The sequence below is a fragment of the Phoxinus phoxinus genome (assembly GCF_949152265.1).
Source record: "Phoxinus phoxinus genome assembly, chromosome: 10".
NCBI classification, from domain to species: Eukaryota; Metazoa; Chordata; class Actinopteri; order Cypriniformes; family Leuciscidae; genus Phoxinus; species Phoxinus phoxinus.
Genome location: NC_136885.1, coordinates 20,800,450 through 20,825,049, shown reverse-complemented (window position 1 = coordinate 20,825,049; position 24,600 = coordinate 20,800,450). Strand labels below are relative to the sequence as shown.

At 38.1% G+C, this 24,600-nt stretch overlaps 1 protein-coding gene across 3 annotated transcripts; it reads left to right on the top strand.

Annotated features, from left to right (window-relative positions):
* The first annotated feature begins 107 nt into the window (after nt 1–107).
* Nucleotides 108–24,513, top strand: lipeb (lipase, hormone-sensitive b). Of its 3 annotated transcripts, XM_079626789.1 has the most exons (14): nt 108–260; nt 3,140–3,174; nt 6,473–6,714; nt 7,032–7,316; nt 7,981–8,071; nt 9,663–9,808; nt 10,445–10,630; nt 11,249–11,401; nt 13,707–13,851; nt 14,811–15,038; nt 16,259–16,399; nt 18,560–18,804; nt 20,162–20,422; nt 20,597–24,513. In XM_079626789.1, the coding sequence occupies exons 2-14, from the start codon at nt 3,159–3,161 to the stop codon at nt 20,984–20,986; spliced, it is 2,529 nt and encodes an 842-aa protein (XP_079482915.1). In that variant the 5' UTR covers nt 108–260; nt 3,140–3,158; the 3' UTR covers nt 20,987–24,513. The 3 variants fall into 3 exon arrangements, with proteins under 3 accessions (XP_079482915.1, XP_079482913.1, XP_079482914.1); XM_079626787.1 differs by lacking the exon at nt 3,140–3,174 and having other exon boundaries at nt 112–260; XM_079626788.1 differs by lacking the exon at nt 108–260 and having other exon boundaries at nt 2,754–3,174.
* Nucleotides 24,514–24,600: the final 87 nt, after the last annotated feature.

Sequence of the window (24,600 nt, the reverse complement as noted above, 5' to 3'; positions counted from 1 at the left end):
AAATGGGCAGCATGATGGGCGGTAACTTACTAGGAAGTGAGAACTATGTGATAGGTGCTTTGAGTATTCTCGGACGCGTTATTGGTTATATATTTGAATGTGGGCGTGACCGTCTGTAAGGTATATCCAGACAGAAGTGGGAGCTGGGAGTAATGATTCGTGTTTGAGGAAGATGGCGTCTTCAAAGAAGTCTGGGAGCGGTGTTCTTGAAAAGACAGTAAACAGGAGGCGCTCGTCAAAGCACAAAGAAGTTCCAATAGGTATATTCTCTTTTAATAAACATAACCGCTTTTAAGGGGGAGGGGGGAAGCTGTCGCTTGTAAATGACATCCGCGCTCCCGGTTAGATGGTTCCAGAAGTGTCAAAAAGAAGATTAAAACCCGACGCTTACTGTGTAACTTACAGTAATGCTGGACCAATGTACCACACCGTATGAGTACTGGTATTTCCTTACTAATATGTAAACAGTCATTTTGAAATCTCTCAAGACGCTGTAGCTCTAAACCAACAGGTTTTAATCACGTTTGAACCATTTTGTGTAATGGAATAAGCTATCGTCTACTCTACGCTAACTGTAAAATATTAGCTTATGCATTAATGACATTTCCACGTAAATTGATTACACTGTAATACATTGATGTTATCTGTGCATTCACTGTTATTAGACAGGAGAGAATATACGTTTGAATGAATGACCTGTGAGTATTTGCCTTAACTTTGCTGTAGAACATCAGGGTATGCTTGACTCATGAATGGTCGAGACTGTGGATTTAAGCTTATAATCACAGTGTATGTTGTAAGTGTAGCCTAGATGTTCTTAAACATTTTTACTTTAAGGTGGTTGTGAAGATATGTTTTGACCTCAATTGAGAGCAACCGTTTTGACTGTTTTCAAAAACCACTGTGGGTTTTCAGATAACCGTTTTCTTTAACCACACTATTATTGAAATGGTGCTAGCAAGTTCTCCATGTTCTCTGTGTTGCAACGGCAGAGCGTCATTTGCTGTTTGGTTTCAGGTTTTCACCATAGACCCCTGTCTTGTCCAGATGATCAGTGTGAGGATTTGCCATCTAAACACACTCAGCCTGAGTTCTCAGATGTGCAGAAGAACAGTATGAAAATATTTGCAGTCTTGTACATTAATATAACATACGAACATGCATGATGTGAACAGTCTGATATGTTCAATATAAGTAATTTTTGTCACTTGCTGTTGTGTTTGGATGTGTGAGAGGAAACTCTTCACTGATGTCAGGGCCAGTGCATTGTTTTTCTTTTCCTGTTGAGATGATTTGACTACATTTACAAAATAATCTGGGACAAAGGTCAGCTTCGATCCTTCCATTATTCCTTACGGCTTGCTAAATGAAAATTAATAAAGGATGTGGTTCTTGGTGCATGTAGAACAAAAAGAGAAAGTTCAGATCTGGTCAGTTTACTTTGGTTCTTGTCTTAATTTCCCTACCACAAATGTTCTTAGTAGAAATGTGTGGTCCTCGACCCATGAGGATGGGAACTGCAAGTTAACAGTGAGAGCCTTTTGTAGCTTATGATAAAAATAAGCTTACTTGTCTTGTACCATACAAAATCTGAAAAATTCTGATTTGCCAGAAACTAATCTCCAGTAGTGTACTTTCATTCATAATAGTGCAGACATTTTACATTACATGAGCGATGTGACACAAATGAGTTGTATGTGTATTGTAGCCTATATATTAAACAATAATTATTTACATTTCTAATCGTCTTCTATTTATATAAAAAGTATGCTTCTATTTTTATGTGTAGCATTTAAATGTAGGCTACTTCTCATTTCTAGCTAGGTCAGACTTAAGCTAATTTAAACAGACAGAGAACATCCCATGCTATCCCATCTTTTGATCTTTGTTTCTTTTAATTCCAACAAACAGTTTGCCCTTTGAAATTGTATAAAGAAGTAATTTCCTCTTAAGAATTGATAGCTATAAGATTGGGTCTTTAACATACTCACTTGTGTTATTGCTGCCATGCCATTAAACTTTGTGTATTGAAGTGCATTGGTGGTTTGTGAAAAGTATAGAGTTCATTAAACAGTTTATATATTCTATCGAATAGGCTAATTTTGCCAATTATAGGAAAATTGTAATTGATAGGGATGCATGATGTATCAGTAAGTATCATATTATAGCATCTTTAATTTTACATTTTGATTTCCTTTACTTTTATCTTACACCAACCTAGTAAGTTAACCTTTAAACACTAATTTAATGAAAATACAATTTATTTTTTATTATTTTTAATGTATCAGCTATAACATAAAAATAGTTTTCTGTATTGGCTAATCGTTATCTGTATTGATATCAGTGAGTCCCTAGTTATTAAATGCAATCTAACTAATGCAACATTGTTTACTGTGTAGCCTAGTTTTTTAGTTAGTCAGAAATACATTTTAGTAATTAATGTATTATACAGTGTGACATGCATATTACTGTTTCGCCATATGATACAACCATTGCCAAATGACATAATTGAAGTCGGTATGTGACCCACAACTTTTGGTGTAGCAATGACCCCCAAAAAAAGGTCATTTTTAGAGGTCATTGTTTGTGTCTGTCTGTAGCAAATTTGGATCATCCAGACAGTTAGGGTGAAGGTCACTGGCCAGTGTCCACCCCTGGCTGATACAACCAATAGAAACAAAGGTTACTTAATAGGCAATTGTGGGTTTGCATTGGTAGAGTCTAGTTGGTCTTAGGACACCGTTAGCCTGGATCCTTTTAAATGTGTGTGTGTGTGTGTGTGTGTGTGTGTGTGTGTGTGTTGCAGTGAGTAATTTGTTTTCATTGTACACTGGGTGAAAAGCCATCTCACCATAACAGAGGGACAGTTGGTATTGGAGAAAATAACAAAGCTGTTCTCTCCAGGGAATGAGAGGAATGAGAATAAAGGAAGGAGGAGTTCGCAGAAAAGAAGCGGGGATGAAATAGAAAGTGACAGAATGTCATGTCGTGATCTGAGGGGACGAACAGGTGGGAGGGAGGGAGATTGCAAGCGTCCAATCGAAACACTCTATCTTACTGTCTTCCCCTTTTGTTTACCTCCCCCTTCCCATGTCTCTATGTTCCTGGCTCCATGGCTGTGCTGGTATTGAGGGGACAGGACGCACAAGGACTCCAGCATGAGTTCAGAAGAGGGTAACGTTCAGATTCTCCAGGGATAAGTCCCTGTGTGTTTCGTGTGTGTTTGTTTTTGTGTGTGTGTGTTTTAGGTTGCATGCAGATTCTCACATTTAAGCTCCGCTTTGCTCCCTTGTATCCCTTACAAGTGTCTTGTTGCTCCTCTGCTGTGGGTTGTGTTGTATGCTTTATGGGTAAATTGTATTCATGTATTTTAGCGCAGTGTCACTTAAAAAGCAGGTGTCCTTGCAGTAGTTTGGCTTTGGCTGTAGATATGTTTGGATGAATTGAGAAGGACTCTCATTCAGAGTAGACACCATTGGTTAGGCTTTGTTTTTCTGGATGCAGCTGTTTTATTTTTTTGTGCTTTGATTGATCGATCCATTGGGACTAATTGGAATGAACTGTGTTGATTTGATAAATGTTCTACTTACCATCTTCTGTCCAACAACTGAATTTAGCCAGCAGTAGCAAATAGGGATGTGCACAATGACTAATTTAATTAACGTTACAGAAATGTTGCAACCTAGTCTGTTTCTTCTTACCACTGCAACCACTTGAGTGTCCGGGTTTGTATACACATGACGGACGGCAAAATCGAAAGAAAAACTTGACGCGTGTACTTACAACTATACATTATTTAAGCATATAAAATAAATTTTTCAAAAGAAATGAATACTTTTATTCAGCTAGGATGCGTTTCATTGATCAGAAGTGACAGTGCATTTGATGTTACAAAAGATTTATATTTCAAATAAATGCAGTTCTTTCATCAGAGAATCGTGAATGTATCAGGGTTTCCATAAAAATAATAAGCAGCACAACTGTTTTCAACATTGATAATAAAGAGAAATGTTTCTTAAAGCAAATCAGGATATTAGAATGATCTCTAAAGGATCATGTGACACTGAAGACTTTCAAAAACGTCTTACTGACCCCAAACTTTTCAATTAAAGTTGTTATTAGTCTTAATGGAGTGACATGTATTTATAGCTTCCTAGAATGACTCGCAGAAAGAGTGTCACTCTTTACTTTCAGCAAGTTTTGATAAAACAGTGTGGTGGCAGTTACAAGCTTACAACGAAATTCTGAGGGCAACACAACACACCCCATATTGCCCTTTGACTTCCATTGTTAGAGGATTTCTAATAACGGTTTTCGTTGTTTGTCTTACAAATTAGATCAATTTAAATTATTTTCAGTTGCAATTAAGCTTAACTCGTATATTAAACCTGCAACATTCTTCTAAAGTGAATAGAGTTTTTATAGATTTGTCAGGAGCCTTGAATTCTTAACTGTAGAGTGTTTTCAGGTGTGTGTGTGTGTTTTGCTGTCGTAAACTTGTTCTAAGAAGTCTTTCATTGAGTAAAGGGATTGGGTGGTAGGTTCTCTTGTTGCGCATGTTTCCATAATGAAAAATTTAGATAATCTATATGGGCATGAGGTTCATTTAGTCTGAACTGAACCCCATCACAGCTGTGAAAGCCATTCGGCTACTACATGAGCCAAACTACTTTTACGATAGTTGTTTGATTATATCTCAATGGAAGCAGTGACACGGTAACATGCTTGGTTTCCCATGCAGATTAGGACACTGATCTCTCAGGTCTGGCTACAGCCTTTAGAATAAGGACAGGGTACAGAAATGGAAGAGCAGAGAGGACAATTATTTTTAAGAGAGGAAGATGTATTGTTTGTTTTTGCCAATGAACGGAAGATATCACTGCCAGTTAGAGAGGCAACAAGGGAGCGTTTGGAAAGTCAGAGAAGAGAATGACTGGACGTGTGATGGGTGGGGTTATCTGGGGTAAAGGGCAGAAAGGAAAGGGCCAGGGCTGTTTATATGTGCAGCAGATAAGAGGATATCTTGGGAATTCAGCTTTAAATAACACTGGACATGTTTGTAATGCATGTAAGAAAAAATATTGTCTAAACTATTTTTGCATTGATAAAGTTCAGACATTTTCAGACAAAAAAAGAAAAAAAGATTACTATCAAGATGTGTATTTGCTTGCATTTGTTGGTTTTTATTAAATCATAAAAAGCTGAAGTTTTGTGACCTAGTCACCTGTATTGTCTCTGTATCTGGCATGTCGATCTTGATCAGATAAATGTGCATGAGTGTATACAGTGGCTGGCAGTCACTGGTTACTCAGTATTATGTCATGTGATCTTGTCCTCAGCCTCTGTCTCCTGTAGCTTGCTGTTCTTACTGTTTCTTATTTTCCTGTTGAGAAAACAAGCAACAGTAGTGTTCTTAGTTGTCTGTGTCTTGTTTGAATAGAGGCTATTAGTTGTGTTGTTGTATCATATGTGTGATAGTGGTAGGACCTATAAGGTAAGTATGTTTTCATAGACACTGACAGTGAAATTATTTTTTAAAACAATATTTTGTCTTATTTTACAGTAAAAACATTTTAACATCCCTAAAACAATAAATGCAAAAATTGCTTTAAAAATTTGAGTTGTTTTTATAGAATATATCTTTATTCCTATAAGGATTTTTCTTCTTTTTTTTTAAGAAAAGAAATCTACAGTAAAACATTTATTGATGTTTATTCTTAAAACAAGAAAATACACTGCCGTTCAAAAGCTTAGAGTTGGTACATTTTATAATGTTTTTGATGCTCACCATGGCTGCATTTATTTTATAAAAATACCGTAAAACAGTGATATTGTGAAATATTATTACACTTTAAAATAACTGTTTTCTATTTGAATATATTTTAAAATGTAATGTTATCCTTTGATCGCAAAGCTGAATTTTAAGCAGCCATTACTTCATACGTCAGTGTCACTTATTTCTTCTAGATCTGCTGTACAGACAAAAAAACTGTTGCATTATTTTCCTGTTATCACAGTAAAGCTGCTTTGAAACAATCTGTAATTTAAAAAGCGCTATATAAATAAAGGTTAAAAAAAGAAGAGAAGTATTATTATTATTATTATTTTTTACATCTTATTTTTACACCCAAACTTTGAACAGTAGTGTGCTCGTCTAGAAACAACTCCTAATATATTATGCAATTTAGTTTCTTTCGCACATATATCTTGTTTTATGGATGTTTGGATATTGTACTGGATACATGAAAAAGTACTGATGAAGAAAATGATTTTCTGAAGGGAAGTACTTTGGCTGAGGCATTTCCAGTTGATTGATCTATAGAATGCTTATAACGCTTTTTATAACCACAGTCTACACAAATGCTTAGCTTTTGTCCTGAGCTTAATCACTCTTTATTGGCTTTAAAGTATTTCAGTGTGTGTGCCAATTTGAAGTAATTCGTGTGTCCTCAACGCATCTGATCCCCTTTAGTGATGGACACCAAGGCAGTTTTCACTGCCTTGTTTGACGTGTGTGAAGAAAATGCCGCCTTTTTCTCTGGGGCCACAAAGGGCCAAGCTGGGGATGCAGCTCAGCGCCTGGTGGACGCCATGACCACCATCCAGGAACATGCCCGGAGCCTGGAGCCTGTCATCTCTGGATTCGCTGCCATCTACCACCATTTTGACTTCGACCCTCATATCCCCGCCAATGGATATCGCTCCCTTGTTAAGGTGCATTTCTGACTGTGTGTTTAATGATTTTAATGAGTTCGCTTGAGGGCAAGAATTTCCCTGCTGTAAATAGCTACTTCAAGTGCATAATTTTCAGCAGTTAGTCATCACAGGTAACTGTTTACATATTCTGCTTTTGTTAAGCTCATTTCTGCCGAAGGCATGTTTCCTTGGTCCTTCTGCGCTTGTCTTTTCTATGACTTTGTTTCTCTCAATAAGCAGGTTTACATTGCACCTCCTTTCTCCTGCATGATGCATTTGCGAATTTTTCCTAGCATACACCTCAATTCATCTCACTCTGTCATCCTCTTCCTCAGGTGGTGCGCTGTTGCCTCCTCCACATCATCCACAAAGGGCGCTATATCACATCCAACAGGCGAAGCATCTTTTTCCGTGCCAGCCACAATGCGGCAGAGATGGAAGCATACTGTAGCGCTCTGTGTCAGCTCAGGGCGCTGCTCTATCTAGCTCAGAGACTGCTTCATGACAACAGCCACGGCAACCTCTTCTTCCAGGAGGAAAGTGGCCTCAGTCAGAGCTTCCTGAGAGAGTACGCCTCCATGCACAAGGGCTGCTTCTACGGCCGCTGTGTTGGATTTCAGGTGTGTTTGTTCAAGAGCGCATGAGCTTGTGCCTCACAGGATTCCAGTGACAAATGAGTCTCACGTTTCTACTGTAAGGTTGGAATCTCAATTTCAACAAAACCATTGTTGCTAAATAGTTCTGGCATTAAACCTTTTGAATCTAAGACCAAAACTCTGTTTAAAGATAATTAAGACAGATTTTCCCATACATGTTTTTATAATATAACAACAAAGTCATAAACAGCAATATTTTCATGTTATACATTTAGCATTTTAATGTTTTCATATTTACATATAAATATATTTACAAAAAAAGTTCACTGACTTTCAAAAGTTTGGGTTCAGTAATTTTTTAACAAGGATAGATTAGATTGGGCAACAGTGACAGTGATGACATTTAAAAATGTCACAAAAGATTTCTATAAAAAAAAAATGCTGTTTGAGGTTTCCTCAAAAATGTTAAGCAGCACTGCTGTTTTCAACATTGATAATATTAAAATATTGTTTCTTGAGCACCAAATCCGCATATTAGAGGGATTTCTGAAAGATCATATGACACTAATTGTAATACTATTTCACAATATTACTGTTTTTCAACTTTAGTCTATCAAGTATTTAAAAAATATTTTCTTGTGTCATTTTTCATGTTTTAAGATAAATATCTTTTTCTCTTTCCTTTTAGTTTACTCCTGCCATCCGTCCATGCCTGCAGTCAATTGCTATTAGCCTGGTTGCCTTTGGAGACAACTACAAGAAGCATCAGTCGGGGATAGGTCAGTAAAGCTGTCACATTCAGCCTGGTGTGATAAACCTTCCTTTATGTGCCTCCTGATTTATGGGAACAGGTCACTATTTCTAGAGTCTGCACAGCAGGTTTCCCTCTTGTGTTAATTTAGGACACAAAAGTGTAGTTGTATACACTGACCTGCAGAGGCTTTCTAATATTGTTTCTTGTGCTGAATGCTGCACTCTAGTGGAGGCAGGCGATATTGCACCATATGGTGAGTAGCTCTCACAGAGGCTGGTATGGATGAGAGAAATTTCTGTCCTTCCCAAACCTGTCATCTATTCTGCTAGTATATTACCTTTTTCCTCTTTAGAGATGATTAGTGCCTGTGCCTACTAGGGGTGGGAATCTTTACGCACCTCCCGATCCGTTCTGGTTCCGATTCTGGGAATCACAATCTGATTTCAAAACAATTTGTGATCTACATTTCTTTTTTATTATTATTACTGAGTTTACCGACTTTGAACATCAAATTAATTTGTGAATGTTTATTAAATGACTTGTATAATTATAAGTATACTTACTTATACATTTTGAGATGCAAGTGTGTTTAATAATAATAATAATAATTCATTACATTTATATAGCGCTTTTCTCGACACTCAAAGCGCTTTACATAGAAGGGGGGAATCTCCTCAACCACCACCAATGTGCAGCATCCACCAATGTGCAGTTTAACCACTTACAAGGAGTATTTCACATGAGCATTTAAAAGCAGCTGTCTGTTTGTAAATGGCTTTTGTGTATCAAATATATTTACTGCATTCTAGACAGCATAAATTATGCTTTCATAAAGCATTTGGAAGAGAAAACCCCGAAATACGTATACCGAAATGCGTTTCTCACAGCGCATATCCTGTGCAATCAAGCCCGTGATTGCCCTTGTATTTCGCTTCGACCCCTTGTTTTTCGCTCATGAACCTTAATGCAAGTTTATAGGTGTGTGTGTGCGTGTGTGTGTGCAAGCAGAAGTCTCTCTCTTGTGCAGGGGTTCTCAACTCTTGCCCTCGAGGTCTACTTTCCTGTAGAGTTTAGCTCCAACCTTGATCAAACTCACCTGTCTGTATCTTTCTAGTAATCCTAAGGAGCTTAGATGGCTTGTTCAGGTGTGTTTGATTACCTCAGGTGTGTTGGAGCAAAACTCTGCAGGAAAGAGGATCTCGAGGGCCAGAGTTGAGAAGCCATGCTCTAGCGCTCACAAGTGTCATCAAAAATATGCAGGGGGGAAAACTAAACTCTGGATCGATTCTGAAGTTTGAGAAGAGAACCGTAATGCATCTGAGAACCTTTTTTTTTTTTTTTTCTCCCACCCCTAGTTCCTATGCTGTGCTTCAGCATGAGAGCAAGACTGGTTACAGATCAGTTCTTTCTTTAAGTGTCTATTGATGTTTGTAAATATTAAACTAATTGCTCATGCATGTTTGTCAAGGTAAGATGATCGAGGTCACTATTATTTTTGTGTTTCTTTCATTTCTTCACCCCACTGTATTACTGCCCAAGTAGGATGCCCTGGTGTGATATGCTAGTTATGTATCCAGGCATTAATCTAACGGTCTATTTGTCTGTGTTTCTCTCAGGTGTAGCAGCCAGTTCTTTACTCACCTCTGGGAAGTATGCCATTGACCCTGAACTGAGAGGCCGCGAGTATGAACGCATCACTCAGAACCTGGATGTTCATTTTTGGAAGACATTCTGGAACGTTACAGAGACTGAACTTTTATCTGTTAGTATTAAATATCTGTGTGTTTCAGTTAGGGCATCACAATTAATTGAAAGAAAATTGGTTTGAGATTTGACCTAGTATTATTAAACCACAAAAAAATGCTGCTTTAAATAAAATAAATTATGCCTAATGCATATTGCCACTGTAATAAGAAAATTGTAATCTTCAAATGAATAATGATAATTCAGTATTACTATTACTAGTAATATATGAATTATATTACATTACATATTTGAACTGGGGTTAAAAAAAAGTGAGTGAAAATTAACACTGGGCCGTGAGAAATGAAATAAAAAACAATGTTTCTAAACTTTCTACATTTTAAATGCATTTAAAGGATACTGACAGCAGAGTGTGGGCAAAACATTTTAGTCTTGATATCTTAGCTCTTTCAATAGAAATATGAGATACCAATTGTTTACAAGGCAGTTCAAATTGCTTTGACAATATTTGTCAAATATTCCCTTGAGTTATAAAACTCCTTGCACCAGTGTCTTTTTAATATACTCAAATCTTTTGCTACAGCTGATCAGATCTGATTGCGACCAGTCCAAGTTCTCATATTGCAAGTTCAAATCCCATAGTAGAAAAAGCCTTCTCTCATCTCTCTCTATCTCTCTCTCTCTCTCTCTCAAGGGTCTGATGTCTATAACGGCCACAAACGTGAAAGTAAATCGAGCTCTTTCTGTGCCCCCTATGCCCTTTGACCTGCCGTTGGTTGCGGATCCCACCCACACGGTGACCGTGTCTCCTCCAGCAGCTCATATCGGCCTGGGGCCTGTGCTGATGAGGTTGATCTCATATGAGCTGAGAGAAGGACAGGTACATACGGTTCATATTGATGTCATTGACCATCTTAATTAGTCTTGAATGATAATATTCTAAATGTTTTTCTTCCTCCTCCTCACAGAAGCTAAAGCATGAACTTTTTTTATTTGAACCACAATCTGACTACTTTGTTCTTCAAAGAGTAATTTTTCCACTATACATTTTGACGCTCTTGTCAAATAAATAAATAAATAACTATGGACAGAAAGCAAGGAATGAATAATGAGGTGTGCTTAGCTAAATAAAGCGGTTAAGCTTTTATCCTTTTATCTCCTTTTATCCTTTACTTAAAGCCCTATAATTCCTGATATACCTCTCTGTGTCATGGGAGGACTTGAATTGGTTGCAATGTAGATGAGTAAGATGAAATGGTGTTTAAAAAGCCTACTTGACTGTTCTTCACACCCTTTGAACTCCTATTGATCCAGCTGAGGCGTAAACGTGTTGAAGAACCATGCGTCTGTAGCGTTTAATTACACGTCTCTTGTCTAAATGAGAGTTTTTGTCTTTGTGTGGGGCACAGAGCTTCAAAGAGATTCAAATGTTCCATATGTTGCTCTTTATTGTTCTGGTGCTTATAGTCCATTTTATATTTTTATTTTCTGTCTTCAGGACAGTGAGAAATTACTAGCACTGTGTCGCTCAGAAGGGGGCCAGATATCTCTTTCTTTGGGCTTAAAGCCAAAGCGCCATCCCCCTTCCCCATGGCTGGTGTTGCACTTCCACGGAGGAGGCTTTGTGGCTCAGACTTCCAAATCACATGAGGTATCTCTTCACCTATTCTTTCCTTACACATCCTATAGGCCCCCTTTATCATCCTACCTTAAATCATGCAGACCTGTTAGTAAGTCATCAGGCATAAAAAAAGTCACTTACTTTAAATCCAGGAAGCAGAATATCATAGAGCCTTGGGGTGGGAATAAACAATGAAATAAACATATATATTTCTTATTAGAAAAAAAAAAAAAAAAAAAAAAAAGGATAGTCCCAGTTTTGATGTCATTTCCACCACAACAAGTTCCCCCTAATAATTTTTATTTGTAAAATAAGTTTTTTGGTTTACTAATGTGACAACAATGTCTTGATATGAAAAATGAGACCAGTGATATGTGAAGAAAAATCAAGGTAAAGTCATTTTGCAGAATATTTCAAGCTGTAATTTTGTCATGATATTTAAGATGCATAAAATGTTAGCTGTGAAATGAACAGTAGCAAAATAAGTGTTTAAAGGTGTAAAAGGGTTTTATTTAAAGTGCCATTTCCAACACCGAATGTAATGAAATAAAACGTCACTTAATATGTGGTGGAAATGACACTGTGGTGAGAATTTTAAATTTTCCTGTGATTCATGTACGTCCACTGTTGGACATTGGACAAATTAAATTGTTTTTAAGAAAGGTTATTTTCACAGATGTTAAAGAAGTTAAGTTAGTTAAAGAAATAACCAAGATGCTACAGTCTACAGAGAATCTTTTACTGTTAGATTTATCCTAAGTTGTTCATGGCATATTTATTTGAATTTTGAATCCTTTATTGTCTTTAGACATTGACTGTAGTCACCCAGGATTCCACATCTATGTCTGATTATTCATTAAGTGGTTTTAATAGTGCCTCTTTTATACAGAGCAGCTTCTTGGCAAGCAGTATAACTTAAGATATTGGTCATTTGCGTTTGATTGTGTCCCGTGTCTCATGCAAAGTATAAGACTTCTGCTCTGTTAAAGTATCATATTATCACTTCACTCATGCAAAATTCACACAAATAACTCACCAGCGGCAGCCTGCATTCTTGACGCATTGCATTAGCTGCTTGAACGAGCTCCGCTCAACAATGGACACGTTGATATGAAATGTAACTGGCAGTCAGAGCAACATGTTGTGACGCCTGTCAGCACGCATCATTCCTTTAAACCACTAAACAAAACTTAGAGTGAGAACAAGAAAAAAGAATGAAGTATCTGAGAAGAAATATGCTCATTCCCTAAGTGTTTTCTCTTAATGCTTGGTGAGGCATGTTTAGACGGATATTCAGGGTGACAGAAGCTACTTGAAATGAACATTTTGTGTTGAAGACCCTAATTCAGGCTCTTTTCAGCAGTTGTGTCACACTGAAACTGGAAAGCTGGAAACTACAGGAGGTCAGGATTCAGAGAGGAATTAGAAGTGTGAGCTAGGTAAGCCGTTTAGGGTTTAGAACTACTTCATTGAGACAGAAGTGAAATAATGACCTAATTTAAATGTAGTCATATGTACTACATTTCAGGATAAAACACTTCTCGTTCATTAATAATGTACGCTTCTATTACAATTTGAACATACTACATCTGACATGTTGGCTATGGCATTATCATCAATTACAGCCGTGACACTGTTCCCTGCTATATATATATATATATATATGACAACGCTCCTCATGGGATAATTGTGTCCATTGGATACACACTTTAAAATCTTGGTGGAAAAGTAGGTAATCTGGGTATTTTTACATACTGTGTGCCTACTGAATGCTGCATATTTAAACGTGCTGCACATTTGATGTATTGCTTTTCACATACTGTATAGTAAGTAGGTAGCCATATTCAGACTCCGGATAAGTGAGTATAGTATTGAGAATTTGGTGTCTTTCTGAGTGAAATGAGAAAAACATGCAGTGCAGGATTGGTTGGATTGTGGAAATTGGGAGTTGCAAACTAAATGGAGGCAGATCTGAGGAATGACTGGTTGCTAAAACTTACGGACCAGCACCGGTGTACACGTCATCATGGAAGGGATGTCTTTCTGGGGGAGAGCATGTTAATGTTTTGGATTAAAAAAATTTAACAACACAAATTAAATCAATGTCCACTGAAAAATTCAGAAATATTAATTCTGCACCATTCCAGTCAATAATTTCGATTTTGACATTAAACCAAACAAATACCATATTCCCTGTAAAGTGCGAAGAACAAAAGGAAGAAATAACTAAACCTGAAAATCCTGGTGGGAATTTTTCAACATAGTTTATGATTTCTAATCCCTAAAAATGTAGCAGTTTTGATTCTTTTTTTTCTCTCTCTCTTTTTCTTTCCAGCCATATCTGAAGAGCTGGTCTCAAGACCTGAATGCTCCCGTCCTTTCAGTGGACTATTCTCTGGCCCCTGAGGCCCCGTTTCCTCGGGCTTTAGAGGAATGTTTCTATGCCTACTGCTGGGCCATCAAGAACCACAACCTGTTAGGTGAGAGGAATAGCGCCGCCTTTATACTTCCTTATCACATGATATTGTGATATTGTGAAAATTGATGGGGTGAATTTTCATTGCATGCCCACTTTAAGCCTCCTTTGTATGGTACAAGGTTTGTTGCTGGTTCATTTTCAGTGGAGACGGCAGTCCACCTTTTTTGTCCCAAAAATCTTAATTACACCAGACTGCTGGTGGCACACGTCAAGCATGATTGTGTCTTTTCATGGTTGACATTTGAACAATCCGAGGTGATTTTATTCACGACCAATAAAACGGCATTTAGCTATTACGTGGTCCTTCAGCTTTTATGAGTGCACTCCAACCCACATACGAAAAATGAGTTTCTTATAGAATGTTAGAACACATTTTGCAGAGATTTATTTTATTTGAATAATTTAGTTCTGTTAGTTTTATTACAACTTTAATGAAACTGAATACAACATTTATAGTAATTGCATCATCCATCTACCAGACTGCTTTTTAAAATTTGTATTTAAATTTGAACTTTTTTTGACATTGTATGATTCACTTGATTAGTCCTTAAGAAAACTGATTAAGGTACAAGACAAGTGAAATTGGCTGACTTGACGAGCTGTCATACTGTTGTACTGTGATGGTGTCGAGATCCCACAGGGAACAAAGATGCCTATTGAAACTCAGCTCACACTCTGTGTGATTGCAGCAGCGTAAACATATTCATCATTCAGTGTTCTCTCACCTCCGCTATGTATCTCAGGATCATGACGCAGGTCTTGCACTTCTAATAATTCTCTTTTGGTGTGAAAACCACACCACATTAGTGATAAAAATATAAACTAATTTTAGAATTATGGAGTGTATTTATCTTCTTGATTCTCCTAAATAATATATATTTATCTGATCTATTGCTCATTATTTCATTTTCTGCTTTGCGCCCCCTTTTTAATTATCCTGTGTACCCCTCTCTTCCTCAGGTTGGACCGGTGAGCGTGTGTGTTTGGCCGGTGACAGCGCAGGAGGAAACCTGTGTGTGACTGTGTCGATGCGGGCCGCTGCTCACGGCGTGCGCATGCCGGATGGCATCGTCGCTGCATACCCCGCTACCCTGCTCACCGTGTACGCCTCGCCATCCCGCCTGCTCACCCTCATAGACCCTCTGTTACCCCTCAGTGTGCTCTCACGCTGCCTCAGTGCTTACGCAGGTCAGTCTGGAACCGTAATAGGTTTTTTTATGGCAAATAGTGCTGTGTTGTGACTCAGGTTATTAGCAAGCTGGAATGGTCAGGTCTGATGCATAATTTATCACTGGTAAAAATGTAGCATATTCACAATTTAGGGAGTGCAGACACCTTAATGATGATGAATGATTTCAACAAGTAAAGTTAAGTGAAGCCACACACATCAGGAATTGATTAATAGGTTTGTATTTTGTTATAAATGATTTGATTAGTAGTGTTTTCAATCATAGTAATGATAAAGTCAAATCAGTGGCCCATTGTATTGTCTTTTCTCTGCAGGTTAAGTGTAGCAATATTGTCTTTGTTATAGGAGTACTGGATACTAGGGGTGTAACGATACTCTCATGTCACGATTCGATACATATCACGATACTGAACTCACGATACTATATTATTGCGATACTCCAAGACATATGGTAAAAGGTTAACAAAAATTTAACTGTTGATTAAAATGCTAAATTTGTAATAACATTGGGGGTGTAAATAAATAGGATTGGACTTGGTGCTGGTAACCCAATGCACAGGACAATGGTGACACCAGAATAAAAATATTCATGATTCTGGAGCTGAAAACTGAATTATTTTAGATGAAGGTGCTTGCACTCTTTCACTGACTAGATATATTAGAAGCAAAAAGTGGCATTACATTATTTGCCATACAAGACATTTGGCATTATCAGGAGGTCATATTCCCCCATTGCATTATTATACATTATATTTAACATTAATGTAAAACTGCTGACACTAAAACTCTGAAAACGTGAATTTTTTTCACGCACAGTAATTTTCATTTTGGGTGAACTTATACACAATACATATTGTAACTACCCACTATACATATTGTTGTATTTTTGTATTGCGATATATAGTTACACCCCTACTGGATACTTCTATCTAGTCTACAGTATCTAAAACTAAAATGCTTCCATTTTGATATTTTATTTTAACACTTATTTTTTTACAGATATAATATAAGAATGTCACAGTTTTGCTTTTATGAAAGCTCCACAAGATAGTTGACTCATTTTGAGATTTTTATTGTTATAAAATGTTATTTTGTATATTTAGTTTTAAATTACATTTTTTAAAAAAAGTGTTTGTTTATATATTGATTGAATCCTACACATTCAATTTGGATTTTCCCATCCCTACTGTATGTTATTTGCTTTCCCCTCTCTGTGTAGGCACAGATCCACAGGTGGAGAAGCAGGTGGAGAAGGTGAGCACTTTGAACATGGTGAGGAGAGATACTGCCTTGCTGCTCCGAGACTTCAAACAGGGGGCCTCCAACTGGATCCATTCCCTGCTGGATAGAGGAAGTGCAGGTACATGTAAAGGGCTGAAATGGAGCGTATTCTGTTTTAGAGTGTACTCATTGTGCCTAGTGTGTCTAAAACGGTATTATCAATATGTCTTTTTATGATAATAATCCCTACGCACACTGATGGTGATGCCTTTGTAATGGTGCAGCTGGCTAATTATTTGATCTGTTTTAATTAGGTTTAAATTAAGGCACACAAATCCCTCGTAGCACTCTGCTTTGCTTGATATAATTGGCTCCATGGTGATAATAGCCATTTGTTCAGAGCTATATGTGGTAGCTTCTGAACTCATTCTCCAGCTTGTGGTGCGTGACCCACAGATGGTTTTGTGGAAAGTGGTCCTCCTGAGCATGTGCTGACTGAAGGCTTCTGAATGGAGGCCCTGATTCAGTCTGTATCTGTCATCTGTTGTTAAAGCATACCTGGAAGGCTAATGTATGCATGGTCCCACAACCCAATTGTCTTTTGTCTCACAACTCCACCCTTCGCTCTACAGCAGTATTATGTTTTACTAACTCGGCACCGCTTTTGCCTCAGTGATCTACCCCATGATATTGCAACAACAGTAGTTCAGCCCCACCTCCCCTGCTTCAGTTGGTTGCTACCAATTATTTATAAATTGTTATAATTATATTAGAATCCTATACATTTTTTTTTGTCCATGAGAATGAAAAATAAAACACTAAAATTATTTTTAAATGCTAAAGGCCATTGCACACTGAGTCTGAAATTTTCGTTTGCGTTTTTTCGTATTCGTGATTCGGTGACTCTGAATTGTCAAAGCACCATTCAAACACCATTCAAACTGCTTGTTACGGATGCGAAAAACGCAGAAAATCGAACCAGTTTAGATTTTTTTTATGATGGACGAAAGTTTCGGAGGCAGTGTTGCAAGCGTGTTTGACATAACGTGAGGTCGTATTTATTTTTTATTGTGCGACAATCTCGGATGCGAATTTCGGACTCAGTGTGCAATGGTGAATGAAAAATGTTTTATATTTGCTAAAGATGACATAAAACAGTGTTATTAAATAGGTTATTAGATGACAGCAAATGTTCTCTAAATGAGCGAGCACAGTTAAATATGCAATATTGATGAATTAAAAAATCTCTAATATTTGTCAATAATGGATATGTTACTGATGATTTGCATTTCCCATAAAATTGTCACATGCTCACCTCTGCTCTGACTGTATCTGCATTTTTATTCTTATTTTTATTGTGGTTTTGATTGCACAGTCACACAGCTGAACTGAAAAGCTAATAATAACCTTCTCAAACAGAGCCCTTTGTAATGGCTTTACATACTGCGTTGTGCCAAATGCTCATCGGTTTTTAAGTCAATGGTTTAAATGGGCTACTATCAACCCTAGATCTCATATCATTTGAGTTCATTAGCTCTCACAGAGAGAGAAAGAGTAGGGCTGTGCAGGATGTCAATGCAGTGTGGCTAAAAGGCATCATTAGTGTGGTGTCACACACAACACAAAGCATTCTAATTGCCTCATGATGGCCATGAATTCATTATTCACTGTACCAGCATAGCTGAGAATAATTTTTCACAAGATTATGGCTATGGGCAATACAGCTGTGTTGTGGCTGGTCAGTTGTGTGTGTTAATGTCTGTTTGTAGAGTAGTTTGAGGGCCTTAATATTTTCCTGAATGTCTGTTTAATCCCACACACATGCACTTCACTTCAGACAGTCACATGCCTTACCTCTCTCCCTGGCAACCGTTTCCTCGCCAACAGCCTCCACCAATGTCCAATGAGGGTCTTTGTATACCCCCACCCCTCTTGCTTAAAATTCCTACTCTGCCCATTTGTACTCCTTTTACATATTTATTTACTCTCTCATTTTGCTTTTCTACATATTTGCATTGAGATGTTTCTGGAAGCATATCTGCTCTCTATAAGATTTCGAAGAGGAATTTCCTCTTTTCCAGCTTAGAAATTGCTTTGGGAATTCGGGATTTACCTTAGTTTTGTTGTTCCACCATCACATTTTGGGCCTATTAATATCTAATATGTAGACATTGTCCAACATAATAATAATGGGAGTGCATATGTGTCACTTTAAAAACAGGAGGTGTACTTGAAATGACATTCATTGTTACTACTACCTCTAAAAACAACCTAAATATCTCTCCTTTTTTCTTTTTAGACTCTGTGAGAAAGAGCGTTTCAGAATCGTCTCTGACCTCTCCTCACACAGACCCTCCAGTGTCTGCCAAGCCGTCGGAGTACTCCCATGGGAAAGGGTCTATGAAGAGCCAGACGTGCCAGGACTTGGGCTCCCATGCTAACAGCAACGAGCAGAAAAATGTCAGCGAGACCACCAACCAGCTTAGCACCACTACAGCCAACCACAACTCCATCCTTGACATCACGCTGACACCCGAGAGCAAGGTACAGTCCCGCGTCTTGTGCTTTAAAATGGTTTCATCAAATTTCTGTTTTCACCGCGTTCCTAAAGCTCCCGTGGTGTCGAAGGTCTCTCTTTTACAGACTGCAACAGTGAGTCATATTAATCATCCAGCTGATTTGCATTCTACTAGGGTGCCAATCTCTGCTAAATAGCATCCATCAGGCTGTTTTTCATGGCTTTATGAGTATGTGAAACATATGCCAATATTTGCGCTGATTAATTTGCACTAGAGTGAGAATGACCTAGCCTTCAACAATTAAATCGTGTTGCTTATATCATAGTCAAACATAACATTTAAATAACAGACAGTCCCATTGTTAGTAAGAATCTGGTATGTTTGCTGGAGTGCAGCACAGATGTTCGTGCACAGTATCAAATTGCCATTGGTGGCAGAAAAACAGGAGTTTGTTATGCCACAATTAGCATCAGAGTCAGAGCGGTGGCAGAACGCAGGCTGTCTAATGCACAGAATTAACTGGCCTCTTAACACTGCCTGTTTTGTAATTGCTTGCAGTAAATTGTTGATCTGGTTATTTTAGTCCGGTACACTGTGTGCAAATAAATCGCTTAGCTTTTTTTTGATTCTGCACAATTCTTTCACTGTATTCCACTCTGTCCGGCTTAGTGGAGTGAGAAAGGGTAGTGCTGAGAGTTAAGTACTTGTGCAACTCTGAGAAAGTGCAAAGGATTATGCTGCAATGATGTCACTTGGATTTTGCATGCCATTGTTCAAGCATGTGTTTAAAATCCCACAGAGAATCCCATGATACGATGACGTCAATTGCTGGATTTGAAACGCTGATTTTTACCGCCTGGTTCAAATGAGTGATCTCAGCCCCTCCTGAACCCATCTCCGTTCCTCTGTTCCTTATAAATTTCCACTGCCCTATATAAGAAAAGATTTAAAAAATGTATCAGTTTCAACAAATAAAAACGGCACGACTGTTTTCAACATTGATAATAATAAGAAATGTTTCATGAGAACCAAATCAGCATAGAATGATTTCTGAAGGATCATGTAGACTTATCCTGAAGACTGGAGTAATGATGCTGAAAATTCAGCTTTGCCATCACAGGAATAAATTACATTTTAAAATCATATTTTTTTTTTTACAAATTTTAATAATATATCACAATATTACTGTTTCTGTATGTGTGATCAAATAAAAAAAAGTTTTACCGACCCCAAGATTTTAACATAATTTTTTTTTTTAAAAAGGAAAAAGGAAAAAAAACAAGTGTGGCCATAATGGAGATCTTGTTTATCTGCCCTGGATGAACCTTGTCGCCTCACGTTCATATCTTATTGACCTCCGTTTACCTCCACCTCTCTCCTAGCCCGAAGATGTGAGTTTCTTCCTTTGCAAAGAAGTGGATCCCTCTGTGTCAGAATCCTTTTCTGCTGTGGCCATTCCGCCCCCTGCTGGTGAGGAGGACTCTGAGACACCCCGGGAGTTTCCAGACGGCTTTGAGCCTCTGCGCTCAGAGCAATTAGCAGAAATGAACGTACAGAGCTCTCCCATCGTCAGAAACCCTTACATGTCCCCCCTTCTGGCTCCAGACAGCATGCTAAAGGGACTACCTCCCATACACATAGTGGTAAGAGTGACCAAATACTTTTTTACAATTGATGAGATTAAGAAGTTGCGCTTGGTACTTCATTTTAGGATGAGAAAATGATTTTAAATGCTTTCACTCCCCTCATAAGCACATGTAGATATTTTTATTCCGTTTGCCTATGTCTGAGACTCTTCTTCATCCCCCATTTCTCAGGCCTGTCATCTGGACCCCATGCTAGACGACTCTGTGATGTTTGCCAAAAGGCTGCGAGATGTCGGTCAGCCAGTGACCCTATGTGTCGTGGATGACCTTCCTCACGGCTTCCTCAGCCTGTCACAGCTCTCGAGGGAGACTCGAGAAGCTGCTAACGTATGCATGGAGCGAATCAAGGATGTCTTCACCATGAAAGACCCTCCGCCAGAGATGCGCAAACACCGCAAATTGGAACGGACCATTCAGAATGCTTCTACCAAAAGAGACCACATTCAACTTTCGCAAGTGACCGTGCTGGAGGAGGAGGGGGTATCTGTTGGGGGAGAGGCTTCTGTTGTGGATGAGGAGGGACTTGCTGGCTTTTACCCTCCCACTAAATCTGAATCTTAAAGATTCCAGCTTAAGATTTTGGACTGGCTTCATTCTGAATGATACCAAAAGAGAGAGATTACGTAGGCCAGAGTAAGGTCATATTATGTGAATAACACATTATGTGAATGATTATAGTGGATAAGAGTATATAGAGAAAAATTAAGCAATCATTAAATAATTACTTGAATAAGAGACCATTTAATTATAGAGAGGAAAAATGAATACACCTCTAGCTTTATTATTCAAATCTGATGGCGTACACATGCACTCCCTTTACATCTATTATATTACCACTTTGCCTTTTGGTGCGTTATACCAGCACAAAAACGAATATCCTGCCTTGTTCTAAAAAAAACATCCCAGCACATATCGTCATTATTACAAATGGATGTATTAACCCAAACCTCACTCCTTATAGCACTAAATGTTCTTATACAATAATGAAATCTGTCTACAAACTGTAATTCAATATTATACCTGTGTGCTACAATTTATACTCTGTAGAATGTGTTGCTGCTAGGCGTCCTGGGGCTAACTGACGAAAGCATTTATTAATGGTTGACTTTTTTTCTTTATTGTAGCTTTTGAAATATTTATGACACCGAATTATAATATGGTGTTACTGTGTATGTTAATCACCCTTTATTAATCTACCTGCCTCTTGGCACCTAGAGGACGTCCTGTGTGACTAGCGCTTGAATGGGATTTCTGATGCTGCTTTGTCCTCATAGAGTTCAATGATTATTAAATTTAAAATAATCGTGATTGAATTTCCACAAGCCTTCCGTGGAAGGAAAGCTCAAGTTTCACCCAATTTGTGATAGTGTTACTTTTGTTCTGTAGGCTCCAGTCTTGTTATAGTCAAGATAAGTCTATTTTGCTACTGTCATGTATTATCTTCGTATGGAGAATTGTTTATTGTATGTAAATGTTTACTTAAAATTGCTAGTCCACCCAAAAATAAAAATTCTGTGATCATTCTCTCACCCTTATGTTGTTTTAAACCTGTATGACTGTTTCTTGAAGACCATTTCAGCTTTTTTTGCTCAAACAATGAAAGCCACTGCGGTCCAAAACAAACCAACATTGGACCCAATTGACTTTCATTGAATGAGCGAGAAAAACACAACATTTTCAAATTGTCTTTTTTTTTCTTCACAAAACAATACAAAGTCATACATGTTTGGAACAACACAAGGGTGAGTAAATGATGCCAGAATTTTCATCTTTTTTTTGGATGAATTACATCTTTAAGTCGAAATGGCATATTTTGACTCGTTTATATTTTGAAATGGCATATATAATTTGTTTATATCATATAATAATCACATTATTTATCTGTTAGATTAGATTACTTGTCAAAAAGACAAGAATATATATATATATACTGGTTTAAAAAATCTGGACAAGAGCTTAGAGAGAAAAAAAAACATGGGCTGTACCTCTCCATCACTGCCTTCCCCTCTTTGTCGGCATGTCAGCTCGAGCTTCCATTATTGTTTCATCTCCCTCGTTCCTTCAGTCAGTTTGTTTCCCTCTTGTTCACAGTCGTGTCGCCTGTCCCCGTGCATGCTGACCCATTTTGAGCACTCTTTTCAATTCTCACCCAGCCCGTCCTAGAGGTATATTAAGCAGACTCCCTTTACACCCAGCAACCTTGAGCCAATGAAATCTTTCAGCCTGCACATGTGTGATACACACCGCTGTGATAGCGTGTCTCTATTTGAATCGGCTCTCCTCTCTCTCTGGCACTAATTGACTCTATTGACTCTCCGAAACAAACTCGCCAACATTTTTGGCACTCCATAAAATGTATTAGTGCTGTATGGGAGGTTTGGACCTTTCTGTGCACGGCTCCGCTATGTGACAGTGGCCTGACCTCCCGGAGTGTGTTTATATAGCGCACATGTTTAAAGTATTGTCAACATTATTATTGAAACAACAGTGGTTGTTGCTGTCATTTTAAGATTCGCTGTGCTCAAGCAGCACAGCATGACATGTCTTTTGGGACTGTATATATCCTCTGCAAAGGCCTGGTCTTTATCGGTGTGTCTATGATTGGATTAAGCCAGAGCTGAAGTCAGGCTTTATCAGCTGTGAGGAAACAATGCTCCATCTACTGCTGATTGCAGCATTTGAGAGTCAGTTTCTAAGAGTGTCACGATATAAAAAGATTTGCTTGCTTGCTCTTTTCACCGTGTCAAAGCTGCTCCTTTCTGGTGACGGATTTGAAATACTAAGTCTTGGTTACTCTGCAGTTTTTTGTTATGGTTCGTATGTAGAACTTGTCTCGTCGAATTGTTCTTCTGGGTATTTTTGTCAGATGATGCCTGTTTTGGACAGCTTGGTTCTGTATCTGTATGTGCTAGTTGCAAGTTGTTTGTTTGTCGCACTTTGTGTTATTGTTGTGTCCGCTCTGCATGGAAAAGCTTCTCAATGGATTGTGCTTTTAGATTCTACATTGTCTGTAGTCCCTTCATGGAACCATGACTAAAACAAGCCGAACTGGGAGAGGAACGATAAGACACTCTGACGCCCTCTGGTTATCCGTTCCAGTCGAGTTGTCTCTAAGCTTTTTTTTTTTTGGTAGGACGATGTAACCTTGAATGCACTTGAGCATTTCCACCTTGTGTGTGTGTGACTCTAAAACTGCCTCCCTTACTGAGAGATTACTCATTCATCTCAAGGGTGTTATATAAAACACCATGTTAATTTACTCCTCTGTTTAAATGACCATACCTGCACTTATCACTGAGGTGTAAGCAGCCAAAACCGTGCTGCATCGTCTCCCCTCAGAGGCATGAGTCGTGTCATTGCATTTTACATCGGCTTTTATGACTTCTAGTCAAACTGTCACTGACTTAGAGTTTTAATCAGTAGGTTGTTCCGTTGTGTTTTGAGCTCCTGTCCTCTTGAAGTCCACCAACGATGATGTTGCTCACTTTAAGTGCAGGCTCTAATGACCACTGCAGTATCGTTTGCGAGGGTGCTGATGTCTATTCTCTCCTCGTTTTCACTGGGATGTAAAATCCACTGAGTGATACAAACTGCACTGTGTGTCCCAGGCAAACTTTCTCGCATTCAGTCAGACCTGATGTTTTCAGGACAATCTCAGCTAATAAGTACTTTATAGTTCAGTGTATAGCAGCATCTGAGGTGGCGTGTGAGAGAGCTTTCAGGTGCCCTCACAGCCGTTCAGGATCTGAGAGCTAGCTTCTTTGATTATATGATTTGTTCTATACATGTTCTTAATAATTATAACTATTAATAATAATATTATTTATAATAATAATATTTGTTATTATTATTTCCTCATGTAAAGACACCGTAAGTGCAAACCTGTGTATTTGGAATGTACTGTTTATGCATAGATGACATTTACTGTATAGAGAGACCATAATTATACTCATAAAAAAAAATTTGTCGATAGAGTATTTTGAGACTTGTGCGGACTGTAGGAATGTTACGATGATAAATGAGAGTAGCTATTTTTCTGCAGTAGCCTATGTATTTTCCCTGTGTCGATTTATATTTGAATAAATAATTGTCTCTGCATCTCTGTGTTTATCTCGTGACGGGATAGAGAACGCAAAACATGGCTAATAATTATATAAGAAAAGGGGTTAAAACGA